This window comes from Eschrichtius robustus, chromosome 13, assembly GCF_028021215.1.
Source record: "Eschrichtius robustus isolate mEscRob2 chromosome 13, mEscRob2.pri, whole genome shotgun sequence".
In the NCBI taxonomy this organism is placed as follows: Eukaryota; Metazoa; Chordata; class Mammalia; order Artiodactyla; family Eschrichtiidae; genus Eschrichtius; species Eschrichtius robustus.
In genome coordinates, this window is record NC_090836.1 from 91993207 (window position 1) to 92020432 (window position 27226).

The 27226-nt window shown below is 47.0% G+C and overlaps 1 protein-coding gene across 1 annotated transcript in view; it reads right to left on the reverse strand.

Moving 5' to 3' along the window:
- The window catches only part of SYN3 (synapsin III), a 445749-nt gene that overhangs the window by 66284 nt on the left and 352239 nt on the right, over window positions 1–27226 (reverse strand). The window contains exon 7 of the mRNA XM_068560009.1: window positions 3477–3539. Within this exon, the coding sequence (XP_068416110.1) occupies window positions 3477–3539 (63 nt within the window). The remainder of the gene's footprint in view (window positions 1–3476; window positions 3540–27226) is intronic.

A 27226-nucleotide genomic window follows, 5' to 3' on the forward strand; every position in this document is an offset into this window, starting at 1 on the left:
AAAAGTTTCTTGAGTCAGGTAAATCTGGAAAATTCTGCACAAGTTTTTATGTTCTTGTACCCCTAGGAGGTATATGAGCAAACTTACGACTCTGAGAAGTTCTGCACTAAAAACCTACTCTAACATGGAATTTTCGTATTTGACTAAAATAGTCTTTAGCATAGTCCTTTGGAACAGACTTTGAAACATGTTGAACTCCATAATAACCACTGCTTCCTCTGGTTTCTAATCTGGTAAAACTTTCAACAAAGGAAATGAAATTAGTTTTGTCCAGGGTTTCTTAACCTTGACGCTCTTCACATTTTGGGCTGGATAATTCTTTGTTGTAGGGGGCATTTTAGGGTGTTCAGCAGCATCCTTGGCTCCCACCGGGTAGACGCCAGATGTCCCTAGCACTTCCCTCACCCCCAGTTGTGACAACCAAAACTGCCTCCAGACATGACCAAATGCCCCTGGGGGGAAGAACACCACCCTCTTAAATTGGTCTAGCCTTACTGGTTTCTTAGAACTCCTGGTGTGCCCCATGATTACCTCCTAACTATCTAAGTGCTCCCCAAACTGCACAGCGTTTCACTATATTTTGATTTCTGTGCCTTGTGACATCCACTATTCTTTGTTTTAATAAAGAGGGTATTGGTCCATCTCTTGTCTTCGAGTCTTTCTTGTTTGTTAGAATTCCTTAAATCTCCAGGCACACCAAACCACGTAGTTACCCTGACAGGGAACTTCTTTCCATCCCTTAGGTGGAATTAAGCTCCATCCTTCAATCTCCACCCTCCCTGCACAGCCTTCTATCAGATCCTCAGCACATCTTATACTTATTTACTTATGTGGTTGTCTCCTCAGTTTCTTGAGAGCAAGGACTGGGTCCTATTCATCCTCCGATTCTTAGCACAGAGTAGGTACGAATTAATATGTGTGAACAGAGAAGCAAAATATAATTGAGGAGGGTCAGGAATTTCAATCATGGGAGCCTGGGTGGATTTCCAGTAAGACTGAGTTAATTGACAGCCTCTTCACCAGTTTCCTCCTAGAAATGTTCTCCTTGCTTCTCTCCAGGCAGACAATCTTCCTTCTGGAGAGAAGGTGGAAGTACTGTAGAAGATACCGTTCTGTTTTTCTCCCCCTCAGCCATGAATATGACATCATTTGCTCAGTCGGCATGTCCAGGCCGTTCCTGATACTTTTCTCATTCCAGACAGAAGGAGAAAAGTCCTTTCCCCTTGATCTCAGCATTTTTGCAAACCTCAGTTTATTCCAGCAGTGACACTTCTTGTCCTCGGAGATGTGGCCTCCTTTCCACGTTCGGGGAGTTCCTTTGGGGCTTGAGTTTCTCAGAGGCATCCCCTCCCCCGACATTGCGTCAGTCTCTTTAAGTATTTCCTTCTTTTTATTTCCTGTCTGGGATTACTTTAAGCTTTAGAAACGGAATTTAATTCTTGGGAACCCTCTAACTTTACCAAAGCTGTCCAAGATGGTGACAGTAGGCGGAAAGAAAGGGACAGGTTTGAGAAACATTAACAAAAGGGCAAGTGACAGGACTTGATGACCATCTGCACACAGGGGAGGGGAGATGACTCCCAGATTTCTGTTTCAAGACAATGGAGGGACTGGTGGTTCCTGTTGTAGAGGTGGTCCCAGGAAGAGGAGGAGGATAAAGATGCGGAAGGAGAGCGGGCTGTCTGAAAACAAAATGGGCATGGTCTGGGAAGTTTAGCGTCTGAGGTTTCCACGGGGCACGCAGTGGAGGTGTACAGGAGGTAACTGGGTATAAGAGCCTGATGCTCTGCACAGGAAATGTGACTGAGGGGCTGCTGGTGTGTAGATGGGAGCTGAAGCTGAAAGAGCAGACGAGAGCTCAGACAGCGTGTGCTGATGGAACAGATGCGGCTAAAGATGGAGCAGGAAGGAGAGCGCTTGAAGGAGACTGTGACGGAGGGGTCAGAGAGAGAGCAGAGAGACAGGAGAGGGGCATGAGTTTCAGGGCAGAAAGGACGGCCAGCAGGTTTAAATGGTATAGAAAGGTAAATTCAGCTATGGACAGAAGAGTGACAGCTGAATTAGCAGCAGAGGGTCATTGAGGACCACATGTTCTCACACGGTTCTGTCTGAGCCAGGAGCTTGAGAGGTGGCCTGCGGTAGCCCCCGACACTTCCCCATCCCCACTCCCCTTATTTAGGAGTAAATCTCCAGAAGCCCAAGCACTGATCAGTATCCCTCCATGAGATTTTTCAGAGATGCTGGAAAGAGACAGGGTCTTTCTTCCTCTGGGACGGTGAGCTTAGGGACCAGAATGGGCCACCCACAGCCATCTATCTCGACTATCTGAAGAAACATCAAGTAGAGATAAACAGAGCCAAGAGCTCTGATATCATTTGAGCTACTGGATCCAGCTCTGCCTGAATCTATCAAGAACTATCCCAGACTTCCTGATCCTTGAACCAATGAATTATCTTTTGCCCCCTAATTTGATTTGCATTTCTACACTTGCAACTGTAAAAATCTGACCAGTATAATTTGTCATAATATGTTGTAACCGAGCAGGACCCTATAAGGTTTTCCCAGGACAGACCCCTCCCCCATATCTTCTGCTGTAGCTCCTCTCTGAAGGACCTAGATGATAGTATCTGAGGCACACTTCTTGAGTTGTTTTACAGATGCTAAAACCACCACCAAATGGAAGAAATGAACTATTTGATGATCAGGAGTCCCCAGACCTACTGGTGCCTAAGGATTGATCATGTTAACCACTCTGTTACCTCACCATCAACCAATCAGAGAATTGTGCATGAGCCGATCACATTCCCTGCGACCCCCGCCCTCACCTGGCCTTTAAAAATGCTCTGCTGAAGCCCTTCAGGGGGAGTTCGGGGTTTTAGAGCAGGAGCCACCCGTCCTCCTTGTATTGGCACCTTTACAATAAAATCTGCATTTTCCTTCACCACAACCCAGTGTCAGTAGCTTGGCTTTACTGCACGCGGGTGAGCGGACCCAAGTTTGGTTTGGTAACAGCGTCAACTGTGACTATGTAAAGTATGTTATTTACTTTTGTAGAAACTGACTCCAGGGGCTTCCTCCTGGGAGCCATATGCATTTGCTACCTTCTGGGTGCTAACGTTGCAGGTGATAAAGAGATGAGTAAGACATGAGCTTACAAGTAGCTGTGGAGATGATGACAGGAACAGAAGAATCACCATCTGCAAAATGCTTTACATCTATTTCTCTGAATTCACAATGACAGGAAACAATTAGCCAGGTAGGGTTTGGCTAGTATGGCCTGAGCTGGAGAGATGCTCTGTGGGAGCTCAGAGAAAGGTGGGTTGGGGAGGACAGGGAGTGAATTTTGGTCTCCTCTAACACTCTGATCTGGGTGGCTGGGCTCAGGTGGGGGTGATGGGGGATTCAGGGAGAGGAGAACAGGTAGTCTGGGGAAGCCGTGTGAGTATTAACATAAGCGGAAGAGCTGCTTCTCATACCTTTCCCATTCCGGCGTGGGCGTGTCCCAGCTTGACCACCACAGGGAAGTGTGGGGCTGTGAGCTGAAAGAGACAAGAAGAAATTACTCATTAGCATCCCAGAGCACCACCACCAAGACATTGCTCACTGCCTGTCCTGTACAAAGATATGGTCATCTGATATCACCAGCAATCCCCAAAAGAATGCTTGGACAGCTGGTCATCCCTCTGTGGCTTAAACACCCTAAATGCCATTGCTTTCAGCTTCCAAAGGAAACCCCGAGCTCCTAAAACCAGCCTGCCCGGGGCATCCACCAACCTGGGGAGAAAGTAGAGCAGAGCAAACTGACTGGCTTCAAATCCTGGCTTTACCACTTGTGCAACCTCAGATAAGCTACCACATGGATCTGTGCGTCAGGGTCCTCATCTGTAAAATGGGGATGATGAGTACCCATCCCACAGGGTTGCTATGAGGACTAAATGAGTTATTACATGTGAAGGCTTCACACTGTAAACACTCAGTGAATGGCGGCTTAAATATTCCTGTCTTGGCTCTGCCTTGCGTGATTCCCGACAACAACCTTCATGTATCTGGAAACTCTCATTCCCTCCCCCAAGCTCTCTCCAGGCCACACTGTGAGTTTTCTTAATGATAGTGGTCATGCTACAGCACAAGCATTTATGGGCTGTGCTGTGTGGGTGCTGTGCTGAGCAACTGCCCCGGATCATCTCCTTCAGAGAGCAACAGGGCAGCAGCCTGCCTGTCCTGGTTGGTTCCCTGCTGCATCCCCAGCAATTAGAACACTGCCTGACCCAGGGAAGGTGCTCGATACGGAATCTGTGCCTTAATCAGTCCTCTGAGCAAGACCTACGAGGCATGCACGCCTCTCCCTGTGATACAGAGGAGGAGAGGGGCTCAAATGGTTAGGTGCTCCCCCATGCCCACGCTTACTCAGCTGGTAAGTGAGGGGACCAGGTTTGAACCTAGGCTATGCATTTCCTCCTTATTCTGTTCATATGTTGTTTGAGATGGGTTTGCTTGGTGTCTAGAAGTATATTTGGAGTTGCTTGAGGGCAAGGGTTATCCCTTCTCACTATTTAGTAATAATACCACTCCTCTGACTTGAGTCAGCCCTAGCCAGAGGTAATCACGTCCCACTCTCTGTGCTGTGCAGTTGTCTCTTCTGGTGCCTGTCGCTCTGTCCTGGATTGCCCCCCGACACTCTGGACGCTTTGAGAGGAGGAACCCAGCTCTTCCCTCCTGGTGCCCAGCACCTAGTCTGACACTTAGGGGTGGCTGTGGCTGCGGCAGAAGGGTCTGCTGTGGGTCACAATCCCATTGGATGGACCTCATCTCATTCTACCGCCACAATGGTCCTATGAGGCGAGCAGGGAAGGTATTCTTGTTACCATTTCACAGGCAGAAAATCGAGACTCAAGGAAGCTGCTGGGAAGGGGTGGAGCTGGCTCTTGAACTTAGGTCTGTCAGACTTCAAGCCTGATGTGAATGGTTTCCTCTAAGATCTAGTACAAGGGCTTCCTGCAGTAGATGCCGAATAAAAAATTTCCTCCCTGATTTCAGGCTAAAATTTATCATATCCTGGTGTCTCGAGTTAACAAATGCATCTTTTAAAAAAAAGGCAGTATTTATTTTTGATTCCAAAAGCAATATGTACTCATTATAAAAAGTTTGTAAAATATAATAAAGTTCTATGTTGTTATGTACAAAGAAGACAATAAAAATCACCCTCAAAATTTGAGCAGTTTTGGTGTATTATCTGATGGTCTTTGTTTTTTTTTTTTTTTTAATCTAAATTTTTTCTTTTGATTTGTTCTGTTCTCACAAAATTGGGAGTATAGTGCATACCCAATTTTGCTTGTTGCTCTTTCCACTTAATGTTATAAGTGGTAAGCAATTCCTGGCAGTAATTACTTGGCAGTTTAAGAGTTATTATGGAATATTCCACACATGAAAGGAGACTTAAAGAGCAATATTGTGGACATTATCTAGCTTAAGAAATAAGCCATTGTCCAAACAGCTGAAGCCCCTGATGTACTTCTTTCTTACCAAATTTCCTTGTATTTATTCATATTTTAACTATTACATATGATTCCCAGTCAATATACATTACACATGTTTTAAACTTTATGTAAGTGGCATCAAAAGAACCTATTCTTATCGGGAGATTGGGATTGACATATATACGCTATTGATACCATGTATAAAATAGATAACTAATGAGAACCTACTATATAGCACAGGGAACTCTACTCAGTACTCTGGTGACCTAAATGGGAAGGAAATCTAAAAAAGAGGGGATATATGTATACATATAGCTGATTTACTTTGCTGTACAGTAGAAACTAACACAACATTGTAAAGCAACTATACTCCCCTAAAAATTAAAAAAAAAATCTTATTCTTTTTTTAAATAATTTAAATTTGACCCTCTACTTTTTAAAAAATCTAAATACATAAGCTTTTTAAAAAATGTATTTTATTTATTTATTTTTGGCTGCGTTGGGTCTTTGTTGCTGCGTGTGGGCTTTCTCTAGTTGCGGCAAGCGGGGGCTACTCTTTGTTGTGGTGCGCGGGCTTATCATTGCGGTGGCTTCTCTTGTTGTGGAGCACGGGCTCTAGGCACGCGGGCTTCAGCAGTTGTGGCTCGCGGGCTCTAGAGTGCAGGCTCAGTAGTTGTGGCACACAGGCTTAGTTGCTCCTCGGCATGTGGGATCTTCCCGGACCAGGGATCGAACCTGTGTCCCCTGCATTGGCAGGCGGATTCTTAACCACTGCGCCACCAGGGAACCCCCCCAGCCCCCCCCGCCAAAAGAATCTATTCTTTTACATCTTTGGGGTACATTATGTTTGTGAGGCTCATGTAAGTTGATGTATATAGCTCAGATTCATGTTTAACTACTGCAAAGTATTCCACTTTATGAACACTTTGCCATTTGTTCATTTCCTGCTGATGAACATTTAGGTGATTTCTGTTTTTTCCGATTATAAACAATACTAGTAGGGGAATTTCTCCAGGGCACACGCACCGGAGCAGAATTGCTGGGGTTGGGCAATGCTCGTCTCAGCTTTGTTAGATATTGCCAAATTGCTCTCCTAAGTGGTTGTACCCACTTACGCTCTCACGGACAGGAAAAGAGATCCCAACACTTGAGGTTGAAAGACTTAAAATTTTACCAACCCAAGGGATATGAAGTGGAATGAATGGGCGCATTTTCGCCAAGTGGCTGTTGTTCCCTGGCAGCATCGTCACACCCAGCCATTCACCCACAGACCCTAGATATCGACGCCCCCCGCCCCCAGCAGTCCAAGAACTGCCCAGGTCACTACTGGGGCTTCATCTCCATCGCATTTTAAGGTGAAGCCTGAGGTGAGGGGAAACGTTGTGCTCTCTCTTCCTCTCCATCCCTCCCAGCCTGATCATTTCGCCACACGCTGACAGGTACTGGAAAGAATTGAATGTTGGAGTTAAACTTACTCTCTGTTTGACCTCGGACTAGATATTTAACCTCTCTGAACCTTAGTGCTCTAATCTGCAAAATGGGGACAATAATGACCAACTCACAGGATAACTGGGGGAAGAAGAAAAGACATAAAGAAAGTAAAGCTGCTTAGCACCAAGTGGAGGTTCAAAATCAAAGTGTGAAGTAGAATTGAGAGGAGGAAGGAGATGATTCTGGCTTTGTGGGGCAAGGAGAGAGATAAAGGAAGGCTGGATGATGGAGGAAGGAGAGCAGAGGCTCTAGCTTGGCAGTATTTCATTAATAGCCCGGGAGGGAGTGAAATGAGGTCCAACGAGGGAAAATCAGGGAGCTACACCAGAGCGAGTCATCAGAGGTGATTAAAGCTTGGCAATTTTAATCTGTAAGAACCTTAGTAATCTACTTGCCTATCCCCCATGTTACCATGATGCGGCAGGTAGAATTTCTAGGAATGCTCCTCAAGATGTCCTACCCTAATCTCTGGAGCCTGTGAATATGATGAGATTGTCATAAAACGATTGTTCTATTATATATGCACAGGTGACCTTAAAATAGGGAGATTATCTTAATCAAATTACAATGAGCCCTTAAAAGCAGAGAACTTTCTCAGGCTGGCAGCGGAAGAGGAAGGCAGAGAGATTCAAAGCATGAGAAAGACTCAACATACCATTCCTGCTCCAGGAGCTGAAGGCAGCCCCTGGCTGATAGCCAGCAAGGAACTGGGGGCCTCAGACCTACAGCTGCAAAGAACTGAATTATGCCAATACCAAGAATGAACTTGAGAGAGAACCTTGAGCTCCTGAGGAAAATACAGCATGCCAGCACCTTGATTTCAGCTGGCTGAGGCCCTAAGCAGAGAACCTTGTCATGCCATCCCAGATGTCTGATATACATAACTGTGAGATAATAAAGAGGTGTTCTTTTAAGCTGCTAAATTTGTTAGAGCAGCAATAGGAAACTAATACATGAGTCCTCTTAGATGCTGAAGCCCAAAGAGTGAAGTGATTGTTTTCATGCCACACAACTGGAGAACCGGTCAAGCTCATGTGTTTTGACTCTTAATCAAGCCCTCTCTCTACCCAGGCACACTTCCCTAGGGATATGCATCTCTGGGATACAATAAATGTTTCTCCCTAATCATAAGAATCAATAAAATAATATTAAATCTAACCAATTCAGTGGGCACTAACTGAATGAGAACTCTGTGGCTGGCTCTGTATTTCATGCTGTGCAGGACACACAGAAGACTGAGACAAGATTTCCTATCTTAGAGAGATGAGCTATGCAATGAAAGAGCAGAACAAGCAGCATGGTGGGTAAGTCTGGGTAGGTGGAGTCATGAGCTAGTCTCCATAGGAAAGGAAGACTCAGTGAAGGATTCTGAAGGATGAGTAGTTTGTGGCTGGGTGGAGGGAAGGCTCAGCATTCCTCAAGGGCTGAATCGTGTAGAGTCTTGTGGTCTTCTCATGAAAGGTGTATAGATTCTTCATGAGCTCTAATGAACACAGACTCATAGGAAGGGAGGATTTATTTTATGATACTTAATATGAGTTTATCATCAATAAAGTTATTTTGGACACAATTGCTAAGTGGAATGATATATTTGAACTGAGTGCCCTTCTCCAACACTCTTAAATGAAATTGGAGGAACATATTAATTGTCAAAAATAGTGGGAGTAGAAATTGCTTCTGGATTTACAGGACACAGAAAGTCAATCTAGAAAAATCTGAGAATTTACAGTAAGATATTTCAAAGAAAGCATTTTGAGAATACGTTTAAGGCAATGAACTTTCCTGATACCAGGGGAGAGTTTCCTTTGCCATGGTTTGCTTGGGTTGAGAAGAGCACTGTTTTTAGAACCAACTGGCAAGGCTCTGGGCTGGTGTTGGGTTGAGGTAGAGGCAATGTGAGGCCAGATTTCTGGGGGCCTTCAAAGCTGAAGGGAAGAATTTAGGTTGCTTGAATGGGCTGGGGAAATAGCTCAGTTCTGGGACACGAGCGTGACCTGTAAGCTGAGGGCAGGTTAAATTGCATCAGGAGAGGCTGAAGGGCCAGAGACCAATTTGGAATTGATTACAACCAACACAAAGTGCCACTGGTTGGGCTTGGACTGGGGTGGGGATGGTGGAGAGAGTGGGGGCACTCCCAAGAGTTTTTCTTTTTCTCGAGTGACACTTTTGAAAAATAGAAATATTTTCTTCAAATGACCTTAGAAATTCAAGACTAGTTTTGTCTACGACTTCATCATCTAGTCAAATCAGTGTTTGCTTTGGCCCACTTTACTTTATAATCCTCATTTAAATGTCCAATTAAAAAAAGGGATATTTTGGGCTTCCCTGGTGGCGCAGTGGTTGAGAATCTGTCTTCCAATGCAGGGGACACGGGTTTGAGCCCTGGTCGGGGAAGATCCCACATGCCGCGGAGCAACTAGGCCCGTGAGCCACAATTACTGAGCCTGCGCGTCTGGAGCCTGTGCTCCGCAACAAGAGAGGCCGCGATAATGAGAGGCCCGCGCACCGCGATGAAGAGTGGCCCCCACTTGCCACAACTAGAGAAAGCCCTCACACAGAAACGAAGACCCAACACAGCCATAAGTAAATAAATAAATAAAATAAATAAACCCAAAGTTTAAAAAAAAAAAAAAAGTAAGCTGAAATATTAAAAAAAAAAAAAAGGGATATTCTGCGATAATATTAGAGATAGAATTTGAAGTTTATTCACTTAACATTACACCATAAGTTTTCTCCTATTTTGCCACAATCTTTTTTGTTTTTTTTTTCTTCTATCCCTCCCCCACTCCCCAGCCAGGTAACTGATCTCACCTTCTTGGTGATCTCTGCCCAACACTCGTTATGCTCCATCTTTGCAAACGTGTACGCACATATACGGTTGAGGTTGAGGTTTTTTTAGAAATGGCTCTTTTCACTTCACATCACACCATGTGCACCCCCTTCCCCATGTCAGTAGCTACACTCCTCCTGACCCAATAGTTTTAATAACTTCACAATATTCCGCAGGGTACGTGGGCTGCAATTCTTTGGCCATTTTCCTATAATGGACATTTGTGTCATTTTCTTTCTCTCTCTCTGCTACTACAAGGAAGACCACTAAATATTTTGTACACATGAGCTTGTAAACTAACATCTTAATATCTAGTGGCCAGGCCAAAAGCTTTTCAAGGGTAGAATCAGCAGAATTTGGAGACATTCTGATAGGTCTCTAAAGTCATTTGTTAGAGCTCAAGAAATGTCCATAGTACTGCACACTGGGTGAGTCTACCCACCACATGCTCTCCCAGGCTAATGACAACTACACTTATTGAGTGTCTCATAAGGGCCAGGGATGGTTTTAGGCACTTTACATATGTGAGCATTCTTCCCTTTCCCCATGTGATAGATAAGGAATCAGAGGCAAGACATCTGTCAAGGTCAGGCAGTTAAGAAATGGTAGAACTTCTCCACTGCCACCCAGGTCTTCTCCCCACTTTTCCCCTTTCCTTCCCCAAGCTGTTCAAATGGGTTTCAAAGGCCACTCTCATTTCCACTCATCTGCAACATGCCAGCCCCTCCCCGAACACAGACAGGTCACGGAGAACAAAAAACATCTTGTCGGCTATTTTCTCTCTTCCCTTCCCAACAATAGCTTTATTTAGTTCCCCTGGGGATGGCGAGGCCTGCACCAGTCTCTCACAGGCTCCCTGTCCCCGCTCACATGCCCCCGGGTGCTCCAGAGTTCAGCACTGCCCAATGGCGTGAGAGACCTGACATCCTGTTAGAAGGGGCAGATCAATTTTTGAAACCAGAGATCCCCACCCTGATAAGGGCCCTATTCAAAAAGTCTCCCAAGAAACCAAAATAAGTGCGGGTGGCCCAGTGCTCATGCTGGGCGTTCTCTTGGGGGGTTGGAGTCGGGGCAGTATGAGCCCGGGAAGTGGAGAGCTGGGACCTGAGTGGCCCGGTGCAGTTTCCCAGTGAAGGAGGCACTTCCCTCTACATTCATGACTCTCTGGAGATTTAAATACGTAGTGTCTGGTCCTGGCTAAGTGATGGAGAAAGCAAGGCCTGGAAGAGTCTAGAGAAGGAAATCAAGGACCAAAATCAACTGGGGAGATTTCAAGGAGGAGCTGGGCCCCCATTCCATGCATTTAGGCTCTGCCTGATCTAGTTCTTGCCTGCCTCCTCTGCTTCAATCTGTGTTTCTCACTCCTCCCCACCCCAACTTCTGTCTACAAGCTATGTTGCAACCCATGGCCTTTCAGTTCTTTACCGAATGGGCCACATTCCCTCCAGCCACACGGTCTTTGCACATGCTGCCCCTTTTCTCTGAAAGATTCTACCTAGCACTCTTCTAGGCCACCCCTTTTCATACTTGAGGTCTCAGCTGAAATGCTCTATCCCGAGAGAGTGCTTCCCTGGCTTCAAGTAGGTGCTTCCTGTAGTCTTCTTTATCACACCGTGAACTCTCCCGTCATAGAGATAGCCACTATTTGTAATTGCACGTTTATTTCTTTTGTGTCCATCTCTCAGCTCCCCTGTAGGTGCTCTGACAAAACAAGGTGCTTTGCATGTTTTGTTTACCACTGTATCTCCAGGCTCCATCCAAGGCCTGGCATACAGTAGACTGTGTATGCAGTGTATTTGTTGGATGGGTGTTACACAAAGCCTTCCATGACAGGGAGAGATGTCACACACATACAGGCAGAGTCAGACAGAATTTGGGGAAAAGCTGTTAATAAAGTTGCTTTGCGTAGAGGCTTGCTGGGGAAGCAGTGGGAATTAGGGTGAAAATATGGGCAGCGGCAAGCTTGGGGGGCCCTTACACCAGAGGGAGGAATTTAGGATGTATTCTGTGGGCACTGGGCAGCCATTGAGGGTTTGGGTGCAGAGGGTAGACACAGACAAAGCAGGTTCAGGAAGCCTCTTCTGGAGGCTGTGTTAACAACAGTTCCCATTTTTGGAGCACTTACAGTATACCACGCATGGTGCTAAGCACTTTACATATATCGCCTCATTTAAATCTCTTGACACTTCTATGAGGTAGCTCCTATTTTTAGCCCCATTTTATATACAAGGAAGTGAAGGCTGAGAGAGGTGAAGTTTCTTGCCTAGGATCACTTAGCAAGAAAGGGGAAGAAATAGGATTTGGCCAGAGCCCACTGTCCTGCTGCTGCTTCTGGAAAATCATGTTATCCATCATCGAGGGCTTCCATGTGCCTAGAACTGTGTCTACTCATTGACTTTGTTGGAGAGGGTAGGTGGAGGCCAGCAGACTCATTAGGACATGACTGGCTACTGTAATAACCAAGCCTCTTGGGACATGGTGAGCAGCACGAGCTGTGGAGCCAGAAAGTCCCCAGATTTCACGTCTAGCTCCGACATCTATGCTTATGAGCCCTTGGGCAGCTCACTGGCCACTCTGTGACCCAGTTTCCTCATACCCCAAGTAAGATCACTTGATGAATTGACATTATAATAGGTGTCTGTCACTAAATGGTCACTGCCAGTGAAGAGGCTTAAATCAAGTTCGGGGATGTCCAAGGCCTGGCACATAGTAGGAGGACAGCAGTCCATACTAGTTCCCATTCCCTTCATATCTGTGATCTCAGGGGCACAGTGACCAGTGTGGGTAGGGGGATATCAAAGGCTGATGGACAGAACTCAGTCGTTCCTGGGACACAGGAATGGGAGAGAAGGGGGCTGATGCCATATTGTCAGCAGGGAACACGATGAAGCTTTGACAGAAATAGAGCATCCCAGAAACAGGGCTTGTAACAGGCATTAAAAAAGATCCATTTAAAAGAGAGAACAGAAACATCCCGACAGCTGCTTGAAAAACCTTAACCTTGATATGTAGTATCTGACAGAATCTCCTTGGAGTTTAAGCACTGCACACCAAGAAATTTCTGTCTGGAGGGAAGAGAATGGACAAGATGACCTTTGACAATCCTTTCCAATCCTTTAATATTGTGACATCTATAAAATACCACCTAGGTGACTGAAACATGTCACAACAAAACTCCTGATCACAGCTTACAGGGCTCTGTGATCTGGCTCCAGCCTTCTCCCCCAACCCCGTCTTACCCATGCTCCCCCATCAACCCCTCTATCCCAGCCTTACTGGCTTTCTTTCTGACCCTGATACTAGCTTTGTTCCTTCCAGCCACAGGGCCTTTGCACATGCTGTTCTCATTGCCTGGACCACTCTCCCCACTCCTCCTTTCCTTGCATCAGATCACAGCTCCAATGTCACTTCCCTGAGAAGCTGGCACTCACTTTCCTGCCTAGGTCATGGCCCGCTCACCTCTGTGTCTTTCTTAGCACTTTGCCATTTTAAATTTATCTGTATGATTGCTGGACAAAAGTCTGACTCCCTCACTAGCCTGTAAGCTCCGTGAGAAGCTGTGGGTCTGTGTCTGCGGTTGCTTATCACTGAACCCTCAGGCCTCTCCTGAGTTACAGACCTGCCTCCCGAACCCAGCCCCAGTGGTCCCACAGGCACCTCCAACCCAATATTTCCAAGCAACCTCATGAACATCCCATCAGAAAGGCTCTCTCCTCTTCCTGTATCCCGACCTCAGTCAACGGTCCCACCACCCACCCAGGTGCCTGAGATGGAGGCCCCGCCTGCCTTCTCCATTTTTGTATCTGCCCTAGACCCAGGTCTGGCATATAGGAGGGGCCCAGGAAATGTTTGCTGAATGAGGTCTGTGGCCTCACCGCCCAGCTTAATGCTCTCTGCCCTTAGAACCCCACCTCTGAACTCTCTGCATCACCTCCTCCTATTTTAGTGTCTCTTGGAAAAACACTGGTAGCATATTTAGAGAAATTAAACTAAACCTGCCCTACCAAAATACAAACATTCCTTTCTCTTACATTTCCTGTTTCCCTGAGAAATGGAATAGTCAAAAATAAACACACCGATAGGATGGCAATATTTGTCTGAAAATGCACTTTTCTTGTTCTCACCCCTGTGATGTCGATGGCATCGAACACGCTTGGGCTGCCAGCTCTCCTCCCGTGAGGATTCTCCTGGGTGCCGCTCACAGTTCGGACAACATCCCAGCAAAACTGTGGCTCTGGGAAGGGTCTGAATGATCCAAGGTGCTGAAGACCACCCTGAGCTCACGGATATACGCAGCCATGTGATTTTAGGTCCCCTAGGTTTTCCATCATAATTTACTTTTGTTCGCAATCTTGTTCCAGCTCCATCTCTAGGTGCGGAAAAGCCCCCTTTACAATCAGATGATCCCTAACATGGGAAATTAATTACTCCAGAAAATAGCTAAATAATAATTGTGCTCCTTCAGTATCTGCACTTCTTTGCTTCAGTTTATGTTCACAGTGTAATGTCTTAAGATTAAAGATAAATGTAACATTTTGGTTAAAGCTACCTTTGTTGACGTTGCATAGAACTTGCTTACTGGGGGCTACAAGCAAAGGGACACATCATTTCCTCTGGTTCAGGGAAGGGCTATTCGTGGAATGCCACAGCAGGAGGAGGAAGAGCGAATGTAGGCTTTGAAGCCAGACAGAGGAGTTTAAATACTGCTGTATCACTTCCTATTGGAGCACCTTCGGACAACTCAGTTCTCGGGTGGTTCTTTTGTAAGTGGGAATAGGCATACCAGCAATTAAGGTTATTGTGAAGATTTGAGTTTGTATGTAAAATACATGCTACATATAGCTGGATCTTGGCCAGAAATTCTCTGGGGATAATTTGAACTAACATTCATTTAAAATCAATCTAAAACCCCCAAATTACCACCTGACGTAGTTATGGATTTTTTTTTTCTTTGCAAAAGTTTTCCTTTTTGTACTATGTATTATAAAAATCTGCTTTGAAATTATTTTAAAAATTATCATTAAATTGATATAATGGATTGACCTGATATTCCTTATCTATAGAATGACTCTGTACTTATTTTCCTGTGCAGAAATATACTCAAACTCTGATGACTGCATGTTGCCTGGTTTTTTATCCTGTAAACCCTGCATAACATTTTATTTAATACTGTGAGATCTGACCTACCACAGTTGCAGTGATGGTGCCTGACTTGTTTTTTTTTTTAAAAAAAAACAGTTTAATTGAGATAAAATTCATATACCATAAAATTCACCCATTTTAAAGTGTACAATTCAGTGATTGTAGCATATTCACAGAATTGTGCAACCACGATCACTATCTAGTTTCTGAACATTTTCATCGCTCAAAAGAAACCCCATACCCATTACCAGTCACTCCCGCATTTGTCCCTCCTCCCAACCCTTGGCAACCAATGGTCTACTTTCTGTCTCTATCGATTTGCGTATTCTGGAAATTTCATCTGAATGGAGTCATACAATATGTGATCTTTTGTGACTGGCTTCTTTCATTTAGCCTATGTTTTCAAAGTTCCTCCGTGTTGTAGCCTGTATCAGTACTTCATTCTTTTTTATTGCCTAATAATATCCCATTGTATGAATGGTGCCTGACTTTTAAGTACATCTTGGAATGGGCTAGATGTGTATCTCCAGTGACTGCAAACCATGAAGGCAAATGAATGTCTTAGCAAATTTCAATGAACAAGGATAATACTTCGGCAACACCATGGATCTGAAATAAATATAATATCCAGTTGGGCATCTTATGAATTTATAATACTTGGGAAGGAGGAGGATTTTTTTACTGGTAAAGTGACACTGGCTTGCAGGGACTTGCATCCTGTGTTTGCCAAACCTTGTCTGCCTCATTCCCCACTGTTTCTTCAGCCCTTACAAGCAGAGGGCCTGAGCCAGATTGTTACTGAATTTGTCATCCTGTGAACAAGTTGATAAAGACAAGGGCTAAGAGACAAAAATGTCTAGGGGCCAAAGAAGGAAGTATCAAGAAATACTGGTATTGGGGACCCATGAGCAGAGTAAGAGAGAGAAAATTATATCTGGTGCTCCCTCCCCCTTACAAGACCACTGCCCCTTCTTGTCTGTACACCACCTTAATTTTCCAAACTGTCATGGCTGACTTTGAAGCCATTCAGAGAGAAAGCTTTGAGGTGTGCATTTTACAATCCTACCAACAAAGCTCAAATTGTGATTGCTCATATACGTTGATTTTCACATTTATTCATTTGAGCTCCATGAGGGCAAGGCTAGTATTTATTTTGTCCATTGTTTGCCGAGTACATAGCAAGTGTTCTGTATTTGTTGACTGAACTTACTGAGCGAATGGAGAAACGCAGTGATAAGAGCTGTATAAATCTTGGGTGCTGTTATTATTACCACCACCATCATCATTGTTATGTATCTACTGAGCTGCTTTTAGAGGTGCCCTCTCTCCTGTATTGCCATTCTAGGTGACTGGTTTTCTCTTGGTGTCTCTGTCCTTATTTGGGCCCCACTAGAGCACTGCCCTTTCTTTAGCCCCTCCTTCTCATTTCCTTCTATCTATGGAAGAGGCTGCAGAGAATAGTGAGCACTTAAAGGTACAGGTGGCCTGGGCTGAGCACTGGGCTCTACCACTGCTGAGCTGTGTGTCCTTAGGGAAGTTACTTCACTTCTCTGTGCCTCAATTTCTGCATTTATAAACAGGGCTAAAAGTAGTATGTTCCACATAGGTTGTCTCGGGGTTTAAATGACTTAATATACATGAAGCACTTAGCTGGGTACACAGGGAGTGCTAGAATCATGCTGGTTATTGGTATTAGTCATGTTCACACAACGCTATTCTTGCAACTACTGCTTTGTTTCCCTCCCTTGCTGCTCTTGACTTTCCAAGAGGGCACCTGCCGGGAGGAATCTGGGCTTCCATGTTAGAGGCTGGTAGGGGTTTAATGGGTTACCCACGTGGCCATAAATCTGCAGCAGAGGAATGTGTGTTGGCAGCAGGGAAGGACATCATCATGAGGTGAGGACTCTGAGCCCAAAAAGAAAGACGGATGAGGGTCGTTCCAGCTCTTTCCTGGGCTGGGGTCAGGCAGCACTGCTTGAACACAGGGAAGGGATATGATGACCCTCAAGGGTTATCCCGGCCACCAAGACCCTCATTCTTCTTCATTACCCGATATCAGGGTCTCCTGCCTGACCTGACAGAGAGATGAGCCCTGTCCCATCCAAGGGGGTCTCATGTGGGAAGGGACCCCCAGACCAATCAGCACAGCAGAGCCCCTTCATTGCCTACAGGGGGGAAACCGAGGCTGAGAGGCAGAGACCCTGTGCAGGTCCCGTCTCCAGCTACCATCCTTTATAGATAAGGAAGCCGAGGTGCAGAGAGAAGGCACTTGCCTGAGGCTACAGAACGAAGCTGTGAAACCAAGCCTTCAACTCCGGGGTGAGGGTCCCCTTCTGAATCAGAATTATTTCTGCCCCAGCCCCTGTCTTCTCCACTTAAAAAAATTTCTTTTATGGAACATATGCTGTGCCTGCCCCATGGAAGTGGCCCCTGACTCCAAGGAGCCTTTTATTCTGCAAGTTCCAGACAAATGTTGAAAAAAAATTGTTCAGTGAGGAAGAAAGGTTGGAAGCTTAAAAGACACCCCACCCTTTGTCAAGAGCTGATGCTAAGTGCTGATGAGCATTTCTCCTTGGAGCCACGCAACAGCCCTGTGAGATGGACGGATGGGGTCCACACACACACAGTCACGGTGAGAGTCCCTGGCGGAGCCTCGGTTCCATCCCAGCCCTCCTTCCTTCTAGAGGAAGTGAGAACAACCACCAGTGGAAACGCTGCTCTCGTCTGGGGTCCATGCTACAGGGGCGAGTATGCTTTCATAAAGGAAGAATGCTGGTCTTAAAGGCTGCCTGTTGCTCAGTTTTAAAGCCAGCTAACGTCGCCTCAGTGTTCACAGAAGACATCAGACAGTCTTCTTTTTCCCACTTGCCTGCAGGCGGTGGAGAATGGGAAGAGGAGGGCTAATCTGGGCTCACTCTTACCCTCCTTTCTACGCTGCACAGCTGGGCCAGGCCGCAGCACCCCTGGTACTCAGGAGTCGGGGGTCGGGGGAGAAGGGGTGGGTGCCCAGACTGGCCTGGGACAGCATCTCAATGACAAAGCGGGGGGAGCCAACGGGGCTTGGAGTCTCCCTAAGTTGTGGGAGAAGGTGGGGAATGGAGACAGCTGGAAGCAAAGCCACGAGACACACCTGACACCTGGGTCATAACTGACCTTCAAGATAAGACTTTCCGGAAGGGAGGCTTCTGGGGAATGCTGGGTGACAAGAGTTCTGAGCAGTCAGGGGAAGAGGGGAGCACTCTTTGCACCCAGCTGGGAGGGGGAGGGAGGAGTATCTGTGGATGGGACCCTGTGGGAAGGGTGCAGGGTCCCCAGGCTGGTCTCTGGCTTGGGGGAGCCAGAGAGTGAGGGGTGAGCAGGCCCCTGAGGCAGCACTGCAGCAAGCTGGCCCCTAGCTCTCCACTGCAGGGGCTGCAGCCCAGGATGAGCGGGGAAATTTCCATCATCTCTCACAGAGGGGAAAACTACCAGGACCCGAACAGACCCTGGGGCCTTGTGCCAGAGGGCGAGACATGTCTCCGGATGTAAGGGCCCCTTTAAGGAAGGAATCACACTGAGAGATGATAGAGGCCAGCAGTTATGCAGTGTCTACGTGTGGTGGACTCCACAGCGGCTGAATGGACACATCTCATTTAATCCTCATGTCGTAGTGCTACCATTATGCCTAATTTACAAATGAGAAAACTGAGATTGAATTAAATATCCTGCCCAGGTTGGCCAAGGCCAGAGTACAGGCTCTGGAACCAGACTACCTTTCCCACCAGCCCCAGAGACAAAGAGAAGACCCAGGCCACCCTCAAGGGACTCACAGGCTATTGGGGATGGCAGATCTATAAATGAATGATTTCAACTCAACAATGTAAACATCCAAGAGAATTAAGAAGAAAATGCTGTGGAAGCAAAAAAGAGTCAGTGTCACCTGTGGGAGAGGGGGCGTTTGTTGGAAGAGGCATCATGGACAAGGTGGCATTTGCATTGGGCTTTGACGGTCAAGCAGGAGTTTGCCAAGCAGAGGAAAGGGCCTTCCATGCGCGAGTATCCACAAGGGAAAGGGCACAAAGGAGTGAAATTTCCTGGAGGACTCAGGAAACATCAGAGCCAACCACAGGGGTAGAAGGTCAGTAGAGGGTGATCCTGGGAGAGCAGGGCTGTCAGGGTTTCACATTCAAGGACCTCAAATTTGGGGTCTTTAATGCTCCCTCCAAAGTAAGGATATACACACAGTCATTGTTGTGTGTGTGTGTGTGTGTGTGTGTGTGTGTAAAAAACTATGGTTTGTTAAATGTATAAATTAAAACTGTACCACAAATTTGGTTATCCTGTTTTGGGATTTTAAAAAACAAACCTGGAGTCTCAAAAAAAAGGAACCACTGTCCTCATCTTTCAGAAATACATACTGAAGTACTTTCAGATAAGAAGACATACTGTCTTAGATTTGCTTTAACATAATCCAATGTGGGGTGGGCATGTAGGGGACGAGATTGCACATGTATTGAAGCTGGGTGGTGGGTACAGGGAGGTTCATCATTTTACTCTCTCTGCTTCTATGTATGTTTGAACATTTCCGTAATAAAAGAATTTTTTAGAGAGGGCCCCCCTCACTCTGAGTGGTCCTGGGGAGCCCCAGGATGTTCCTTCTGGTGAGAGAGAAGGATGAATGATGGAGAAGGAGGGGACACGGGCTGAAAAGTGAATTGGAGCCAAATTGTAAAAATCCTTGTAAACTCTTCTGAGAGGTTTGGACTTGATCCTGCAAATGATGGGAAGGCCAGGAAAGAATTCTTAGTAGGGGAATGACACCATTAGGTTTGCAACTGGGAAAGAATGCTTCTAGTTGGCGTCTGGAAGACAGTAGGGCTATGTGTGAGTGTTTGAGGAGGAGGGTTGGGGTAAGGTGGAGGGCCCAGCCCAAGGCCTGTAAGTGGTAAACCTGCCTTCCCCTCTACACTGTCCCTAGGCTGTGTCTCCGGGGAGGACCCGACCTAACACAAGGACCCGGGAGCAGAAAGGAAGGATGGATCTGAGCAAGACCTCTTTTATCTTTGTCTTCCCGGCATCACACTCTCTTGTGGTTCTTTGTCACAACAAGTGATTACTTAGCGCAATATGTCAATAAGGATTACTTACCGACTGTGTCTCTGGCTAGACTAGGTGTAGCCAAACCATGGCTATCTCCCTCCCTCCTTATCCCCTGAGCTGGCCTGATGCCTGGCAATAGTCAGCTGTTGAGTGAATGGATGAATGTATAGCAGGGATTTCCACAATCACTAAATCTTTGCTTCATGAATGAATAAATCCAGCATAGCACCTGACACATAGTAGCCCCTCAATAGATGTCTGTGGGTGGGACTGAACTGATGTGAAATTGCAGGACACTGATACCCAAAGTTCCGATCTCCCTTTAGGAAAAAGCAATTTCCTCTCAGCAAAAGAGCTTCCAACAAGGCAGTGGTTTCTAAGCCCAAAGGGGATGGGAAAAAACAAACTGGGTTCAAGGTTTGTCCATTAATATGTCAGCCCTCGAAACTTATGTCTCCATTTCTCTCTTGGCCCCTTGATGAGGTGCTTCCTCCATTTCAGATGGATGGTGTTTCTTCCCCCCTTCTAAAAAAAGCTTCTAGATGCTTTTAAATTAGGCAAATGGGCAAGGGCAATGTTCATTCTTTTCCCCCTTTCATTTTGAAAACGCGTGGCGTGCCAAAAGGCAGTTGGACAGAATGTTCAGAAGCCACATAATAGAACAACAGAGGCTGCCAAGCTCCTAAATCACTAACCAGACGGGACAATCTCAGCCCTCGGGACTTAGGGACCCCCCGGGCCAGCACCACAAGTCCCCAGCAAGTGAAAAGATGACCCACAGCCTGTGGTCCCAGCAGGAAGGGACACCCCTACCTTGAGGAACCGGGAACTCAGAGTGACCCATAGCTCCTTGAGCTCACCTCTCTACGAGCTGCCTAGTGATGAGGAAAGTGGGCCCCTTCTGTAAAATTTCAGGAAGTTGGTCCAATGCCAATGCCTCCTTTCTGAACTTCAGTTTACTCATTGATAAAATGGGTCTTGGTGAAGGACTGCAAAAATACAGAGACGATCTAAACGCAGGTGTCCACCTACCATCTCCTCTCTAGAATCTGCGAGGTCTAGAGCCGTGATGTTCAGAGTGTGGTTCTAGGATCAGCAGCATCAGTGTCGCCTGGGCTCTTGTTAGAAATGCTAAATCTCAAGCCCCACCCAGACCTACTGCTCAGATTCTGCATTTTAACAAGATGCTCGGGGATTTGCGTGTCAGTTACAGTTTGAGAAACACAGGTCTCCCTAACCATATTATCTTGGCTGAGTCACTTTACCTCTCGACTTTAATTTATTCATTTATAAAGTGAAAGGTATTACTTTAAATGGCTTCTAGGTCTGAAGTTCTATAAAATTCAAGGCCTGCTAGTAAATGCCAAACTTTGATCCCAAAATGTACACAGGAGTTCCATCCCTGTTCTGAAATATCAGGTTTTGAACTCGCCAGATAATCACTGAGCATGTGTTCAGGGGAGGTCACTGGGCTGGGCTGTGTTAGGGTGACGTGGAGGTGTAGATATGACCATGCATCCTGGAGTTTCTAACACAGTCCTGTTTGAAAACATTGTGTCATATTATCAACACTTTGGAAAACATAGGCTCCAGCAGCATTAGACACAGTCCCAATTCCTGGTAGACTGACTGTATTGATGGTCCTTATAAATGGCTTCCCTGCCTCCATGGTCTTTACCATGTGATTTTACAGGTCCTTCCAACAAGAGATGAAGTCCATTCCCCACCCCTTGAATCTGGGATGGCTTTGTGACTTTCTCTGGTCAAGACAGTGCAGCAGAAGTGATGACACGGTTCTAAGCCTGGAGCCCGTGGGCACAGCAGGAGAGCAGCAGGGATGGCTCCCTTTGCGCAGCCACCTGTGTTAAAGGGTGGGAGCTGCTACTTTAGGAAGGAGAGGCAGCATAGGACCGTCCTGAGGGCCAGGTAAGGCTGGGTTCTCATTACTTTGGTCTTTTTCTGCCGCTTTCTTAGGGCAGGAATGAACCAGAAACTCATTCACACTAAGGTGAAAATGACTTCTCCAATTTTAACCCTTGTTAGGCATTTAAAAGGGGAGACTTTGCTAAAAGACTGGAGCTCCAAGAGAAAAAAATCTCAGCCCGAAGGTAGGCAGGATAGTCTGGGTTTTGTGGTGGCTGTTTGCACATAGCTGCATGGGTGGTGGTCTGTACAAGGGTGCCCGGCTGAGGGGGCGAGAATGGGGACTCAGTCCAGTCCATGCTTCATTTGCTGAGCCATGCATCTGGGGTGGGGACTGCTTTTAGCTTGAAGGGAGTGCTGCCTTTTCCAAATCACACGCCTTGTTGTGGGTCCCTCTTTCCTAATTTGCATATGTTAATCTCTACTCCAGAGAGAAGGACAAAGGGGCTATGGGGTGGCTAAGAGGGGCTTGCCTGCAGCACCTCTTGGGGACCAACTGTGTTGAGCACTGCCTGCAACACTTTTACTTCCATTTCCTCATTATTCTGCCCAGTAAATCTTCAAGTTAGGCCTTATTATGGCCATTTTGCGGATGGAGAAAACTGAGGCTCAGAGAGATTAAGAAGCACACGCAAGATTACCCAGCTCAGAAGTAGGGGAACAGGCATCCTGCCTCAGCTCTCTGTGGTCATCTGATGCCCGGGTGAGACTTGCTAGGGTTGAGAGTGATGACAGATAGGAATGAGTCCTGGACTCAGATTCAGCTTCACCTGCCTCACCTTGACATCTCACTGCGTCCCCTACAGACAGGATAGAGTGAGCTCTGTAAGTACAGGTGATGGAGGGTCGGAGGGATGGTGTTTCTGACTCTCCACTAAAGGCCCTCCTGTTTACTTATAGTCTCACAGCTGAGCTGGATTAGTCCAGCTTCGTAAATAGCTTTCAAAAACCAGCGGGCTGGAAAAGTCCAATTTGTCCTGGAGAGGGCACAGAAGCCCCGCCCACACTCATCAGGGTTCCCTGCCCGGCATCCTGTGCCTGACCTCTCTATTTTGTGGCCCATCTCCATCTTCTTCTCTGGGCCTCAATGAAAAAAATCTTTTCGTATTTTTCCCACCCCAACCCCTACCTTTGTCGAACTCTTGAAAGACCAAATTGGAAGGAGATGCAGAGAAGAGGAAATTCCTTTTGGGCTGAGTGGCCTGGATTTCCTTTTGCTTCCCACCTCATTTCCGGGAGGGCTACCTTTATTGACTTGAGGTCTGGGTCTGGAGGAAACTAGGGGCTGTATGTGGGGCCATTAGTGAGGTCCAAACTCCTTCTTTCCTGAGGGGCAGTTGTGGAGGAAGCGGCTCAGAGGAGCGCAGCTGGAATGTGTTTTCTCACAGTCACACTTTGGTTAACATTCCAGAAAGTCAGAGCTGCAGGGAACTTACAGATCGGCAAGTCTAAAAGGCTCTGACCCCGGGCTCCCTCACCGGGCTGCAAGGGGGCTGTGGACCTCCAGACACCGGATGCAAAAGTGTTCCTCTGTGCGTGCAAGGAATTGCATTTTTTTAGGGGAGGTTCCATGGGCTTCTTCTGTTTCTAAAAGGAAGCTGAGACACTTCCCCCTAAAAGTTAAGAACACTGGATACTCCTAGTTTATCTTGCCTTTTTTGTAGGAGGGGAAACGGAGGCCCATAGAGGGGAAGTGTCATGCTTGAGGTTATTGATGTGCTCAAGCTCAGGTTAGAGACCAGCAGAAGTGGTGGTGGGGGAGACTTGTTCCTCCTGAACACATGTTCCCAGAGTGGGGCCTTTTCAACAGGATTTACCACCAGAGGTTGACCAGATAGCCATTATGAGTAAGATTAAAGACTTTCGCAGTAGCATGAAGGTGAGATTGTGAACCATGGGGAGAAGGCAGTTGAAGGTTTTAAATGTATAATACACACCTGCACCAACCAATGGCAGTCCCCTCACCACCCCAACCTGCCCGCCCAGGCCCAGCTGGCAGACCTGGATATGCCCCTGGATCCCTGGAATCCGGGAGACTACTTCCCAATCCATGCTCTTTCCGCCTAGCCATTCATTCAGCCAATATTTATTGATTTCTCAAGTCTGTACCAGATACCTAGATACAGTAATGAACAAAGTCCCTGCCTTCATGGAACTTATCCAAATTGAGGAAACTGGTGACATCTTTATAATAATAAGAGGAGACTTGGGTCCAGGGTGGAGTGGCACAACTTTGTTGGAAAGGGGCTCCTCCTTGAGCTTTGAGGTGCCCCCTCCTTCCCCAAGAGACGGGGGTTCGGACGGGAATAGATGATACTAACACTCATTTGTTTCGAATTCGACATCCTCCATCTCAACAGGGTCCCCGAGGTTTTCCTGAGTCCAAGGACACTGCAGATTCCCAACTCATAACAAATGATGTTCATGAGCATGCCAGCCCTTTCTTTCTATGAGGCAATCCTCAGAGGCCTTTGCCAAGATAAACTGTTTGGCCTTCTGCCTTGAAAGTTGATCCTCTTCTGAGTCTGATTATTGCTTTTCTGAAACACAGGGACAATGACATCATTGCTCCCTCCCTGGCTTGGGGATTTGATGGTCAGCATGAAGTCAGGGTTTGGAATGGTGCCTGCTCTTTGCCAATGCCCAGGGAGGCCTGGGGTGGGGGCCCTGTCGTGAGGCAAGCTTGTGAGGGAGGGGTGGATGCTGTGAGGTCCCCAGGGGCTGGGAGGGGGGATTCGCTTTCCATTCTGTTGCCGGCATCTGGGTCTGCCTTGCTGTACACAGGACGGGCAGCATTATGATGAGGGCTGAGCTGACATTCACTGGATACACACCTGCCTGGCTATACGAGTTGTTAAAATATTTAAATAACTTCATTCTCATTGGTAATCATTTGCTGGCGTGCCTTCCTGACACCTCAGCTGCTCTGGCCTCTCCCTGGGCCAACATCCCATAATTCCTACCATCCAGCACCTCCAGGGACCAGTCTAGTAGCCCCCTGATAGTCGATGCCTGTGCCATACTGTGGATAAAGTGCGGTTACTACTCCTCACAGAGGGATGTGAGAACTTTGGCTGGCCTGTTGGCCAGACACCTGCAGGAAGGCACTGCCATGTGGGTTAGGGTCAAAGTCTGCTTCTTGGGCTCCCAGGCTTGGGACCTGCCAACAAGAATTCTCTCTTGCCACTGTGGTGCACAGCCCTTGCATAATCAAGGTTTAACACAGCCTTTGCCAGAAGCTGGAAGGCACCTCAGAGGTGTTCTAGTCCAGCCCACTCTTTGCACAGAGGAGAACATGCAGTGCAGAAGGGAAGTCATTTGTTCAAGTCATAGCAAGTTGGTGACCCATCCCCATCCAAGCCTTCTGACTGTCCTTTAGGTCATGATATCCAAGGGAACATCTCCCATACTCAAAAGGGCCTGAGCCTGGGGGGAAAGATCAGGAATACTGAAGTGATCTCTTTAGTCCATCTAGAGGACAAATTTCCCCAAAAAGTAAGGCAAGGCAGTGTCAGGCTGCACTGAGAAAACTCTGGGCCAGGGTGGCAAACTTGAATGCTCAGAGTCACCAATGAGTGACTGATGCCGGGGCGGGGGGAGGAGGTGAGCAAAGACCATGAAGACACTTGAGACGTTTCTCTTACTCTTGTCGGCTCCCTTTCTGCACCAGGTCAGTTTAGCAGAACAGCTGTCGTTTTCTCTAGTTTGAGTGGATTTCAAACTTAGCCCTAGTCAGTCACAGTCACATTACCCAGTAACCTGGTAGGTACCTAAGCAGAGGTCTCGATTTGGCAGTGTGTGGGCTGGATGTGGCCCGCAGATCTACTTCATTAGGACTACCCAGCGCTGCTGATCTTTGTAAAATTGAAGAAGTCGCCAACACTTTTGAAGTGGGAGATTTCATATAAAAACTTGGGACACCGGGATTTTCTTGAATAATTCTTAGGATCTGGCCACCTGTGTACCCGTGTTTCCGTAGGCAGGGCCAGCTCCTGTTAGATGGGGAATGTATTCCTGTTTGCCCCGCCCCCCACCATCTCCCCACTGGCTTCAGTCATTTGCTAGTCCAGGGGCACTTGTTTGTCATCCCTGGCCAGAGTCTTCTTGCTGCATGATCCTGCCTTGCTTTGTGTTTCTGGGAAAAGCTGTGCTCTGGATGCAGTAAGTAGACCACTTGAGCATTCATGATCTTTCTCCCCAGGTTCAGACCCTTTTGGGTACAGGGGATTTCAGGGTCTCAGGGCTGTCTCAGCCGACCAATGCTGTGATTTCTGAGGCTCCTCCCTTCCTCTCTGCCCACCTCCCTCCCCAGCAGTGTCATTCTTTCCACCCAGGCTACCCAACTCCTGCCATCCTATGACTGAGAGCTGCACCTGGACCACGACATCGTACAGACATTTGCAGAACACCCACGACGAGATGTTGTGCATGAGGATTCAAGCATGAGAGACACATTTCTGACTTTAAGTTTTAAGGATCTCAGTCACGTTGTGGGGAACAGACGAAGACAGGAATGACTAAAAGCAAAGACCAAATATGCTGCCTCATATGAAAGGTTTCAAAAAAGACGGCTCCCATCCACTGGGGAAGGGATGGGAGGAATCAGGGAGGTTTGATGAAGGAGGAAGTGTTTGAGATGGGCCTTGAAGGATGACTAGGAGCTCAAGGGATGGGAACTGGGTTGGGGTGAGGGGAGGAAAGAGTGTTGCAGGCAGGCAGAGGGAAGGGCTTGAGAAGAGGCTGGTGTGGGGAGGGTGTGGGTGCAGCAGGTGTGGCTGGTAAGCAGAAGGTGGTGTAGGACCTCAGGCTGGAGAGGCGGGTGGCGCCATGCTTGGGAGGGCTTTGATTGCCTGGGTAGAGGCTGGAAACCCCATTAAAGTGCAGACAAGGGAGAGGAGTTAGTAATTTATACCTTCAAGTCAAGGAGGACCAACAGCTTATTTTGCAGATGGAAGAAAGAAAGGGGAGAAAGCAGATGAGCATTTGGGCAGAAGTGGGAGGGGAGTGAACACTGCTGACACGCTCCAACCAGGGAAGGCGGAGAGGGAGGGAAGTATAGGGGCCTGGAGTTATGAAGTTGCCATGCTAAGAATCATGGAATTTCCAATCTGCAAGTGGCTTTGGAAATATCCAGCCCAACCTCCTCCTGTTGCTTTGGAGGACACTGAGAGACCCTGAGTGGGGGGCGGGAGACATGGATCATGGAGGTGGTAAAGCTGAGTTGTTTTATCTTTCACAGTGTCTAACACATAGTCATTATTCAGAAAATTGTGTTGAAATGGTT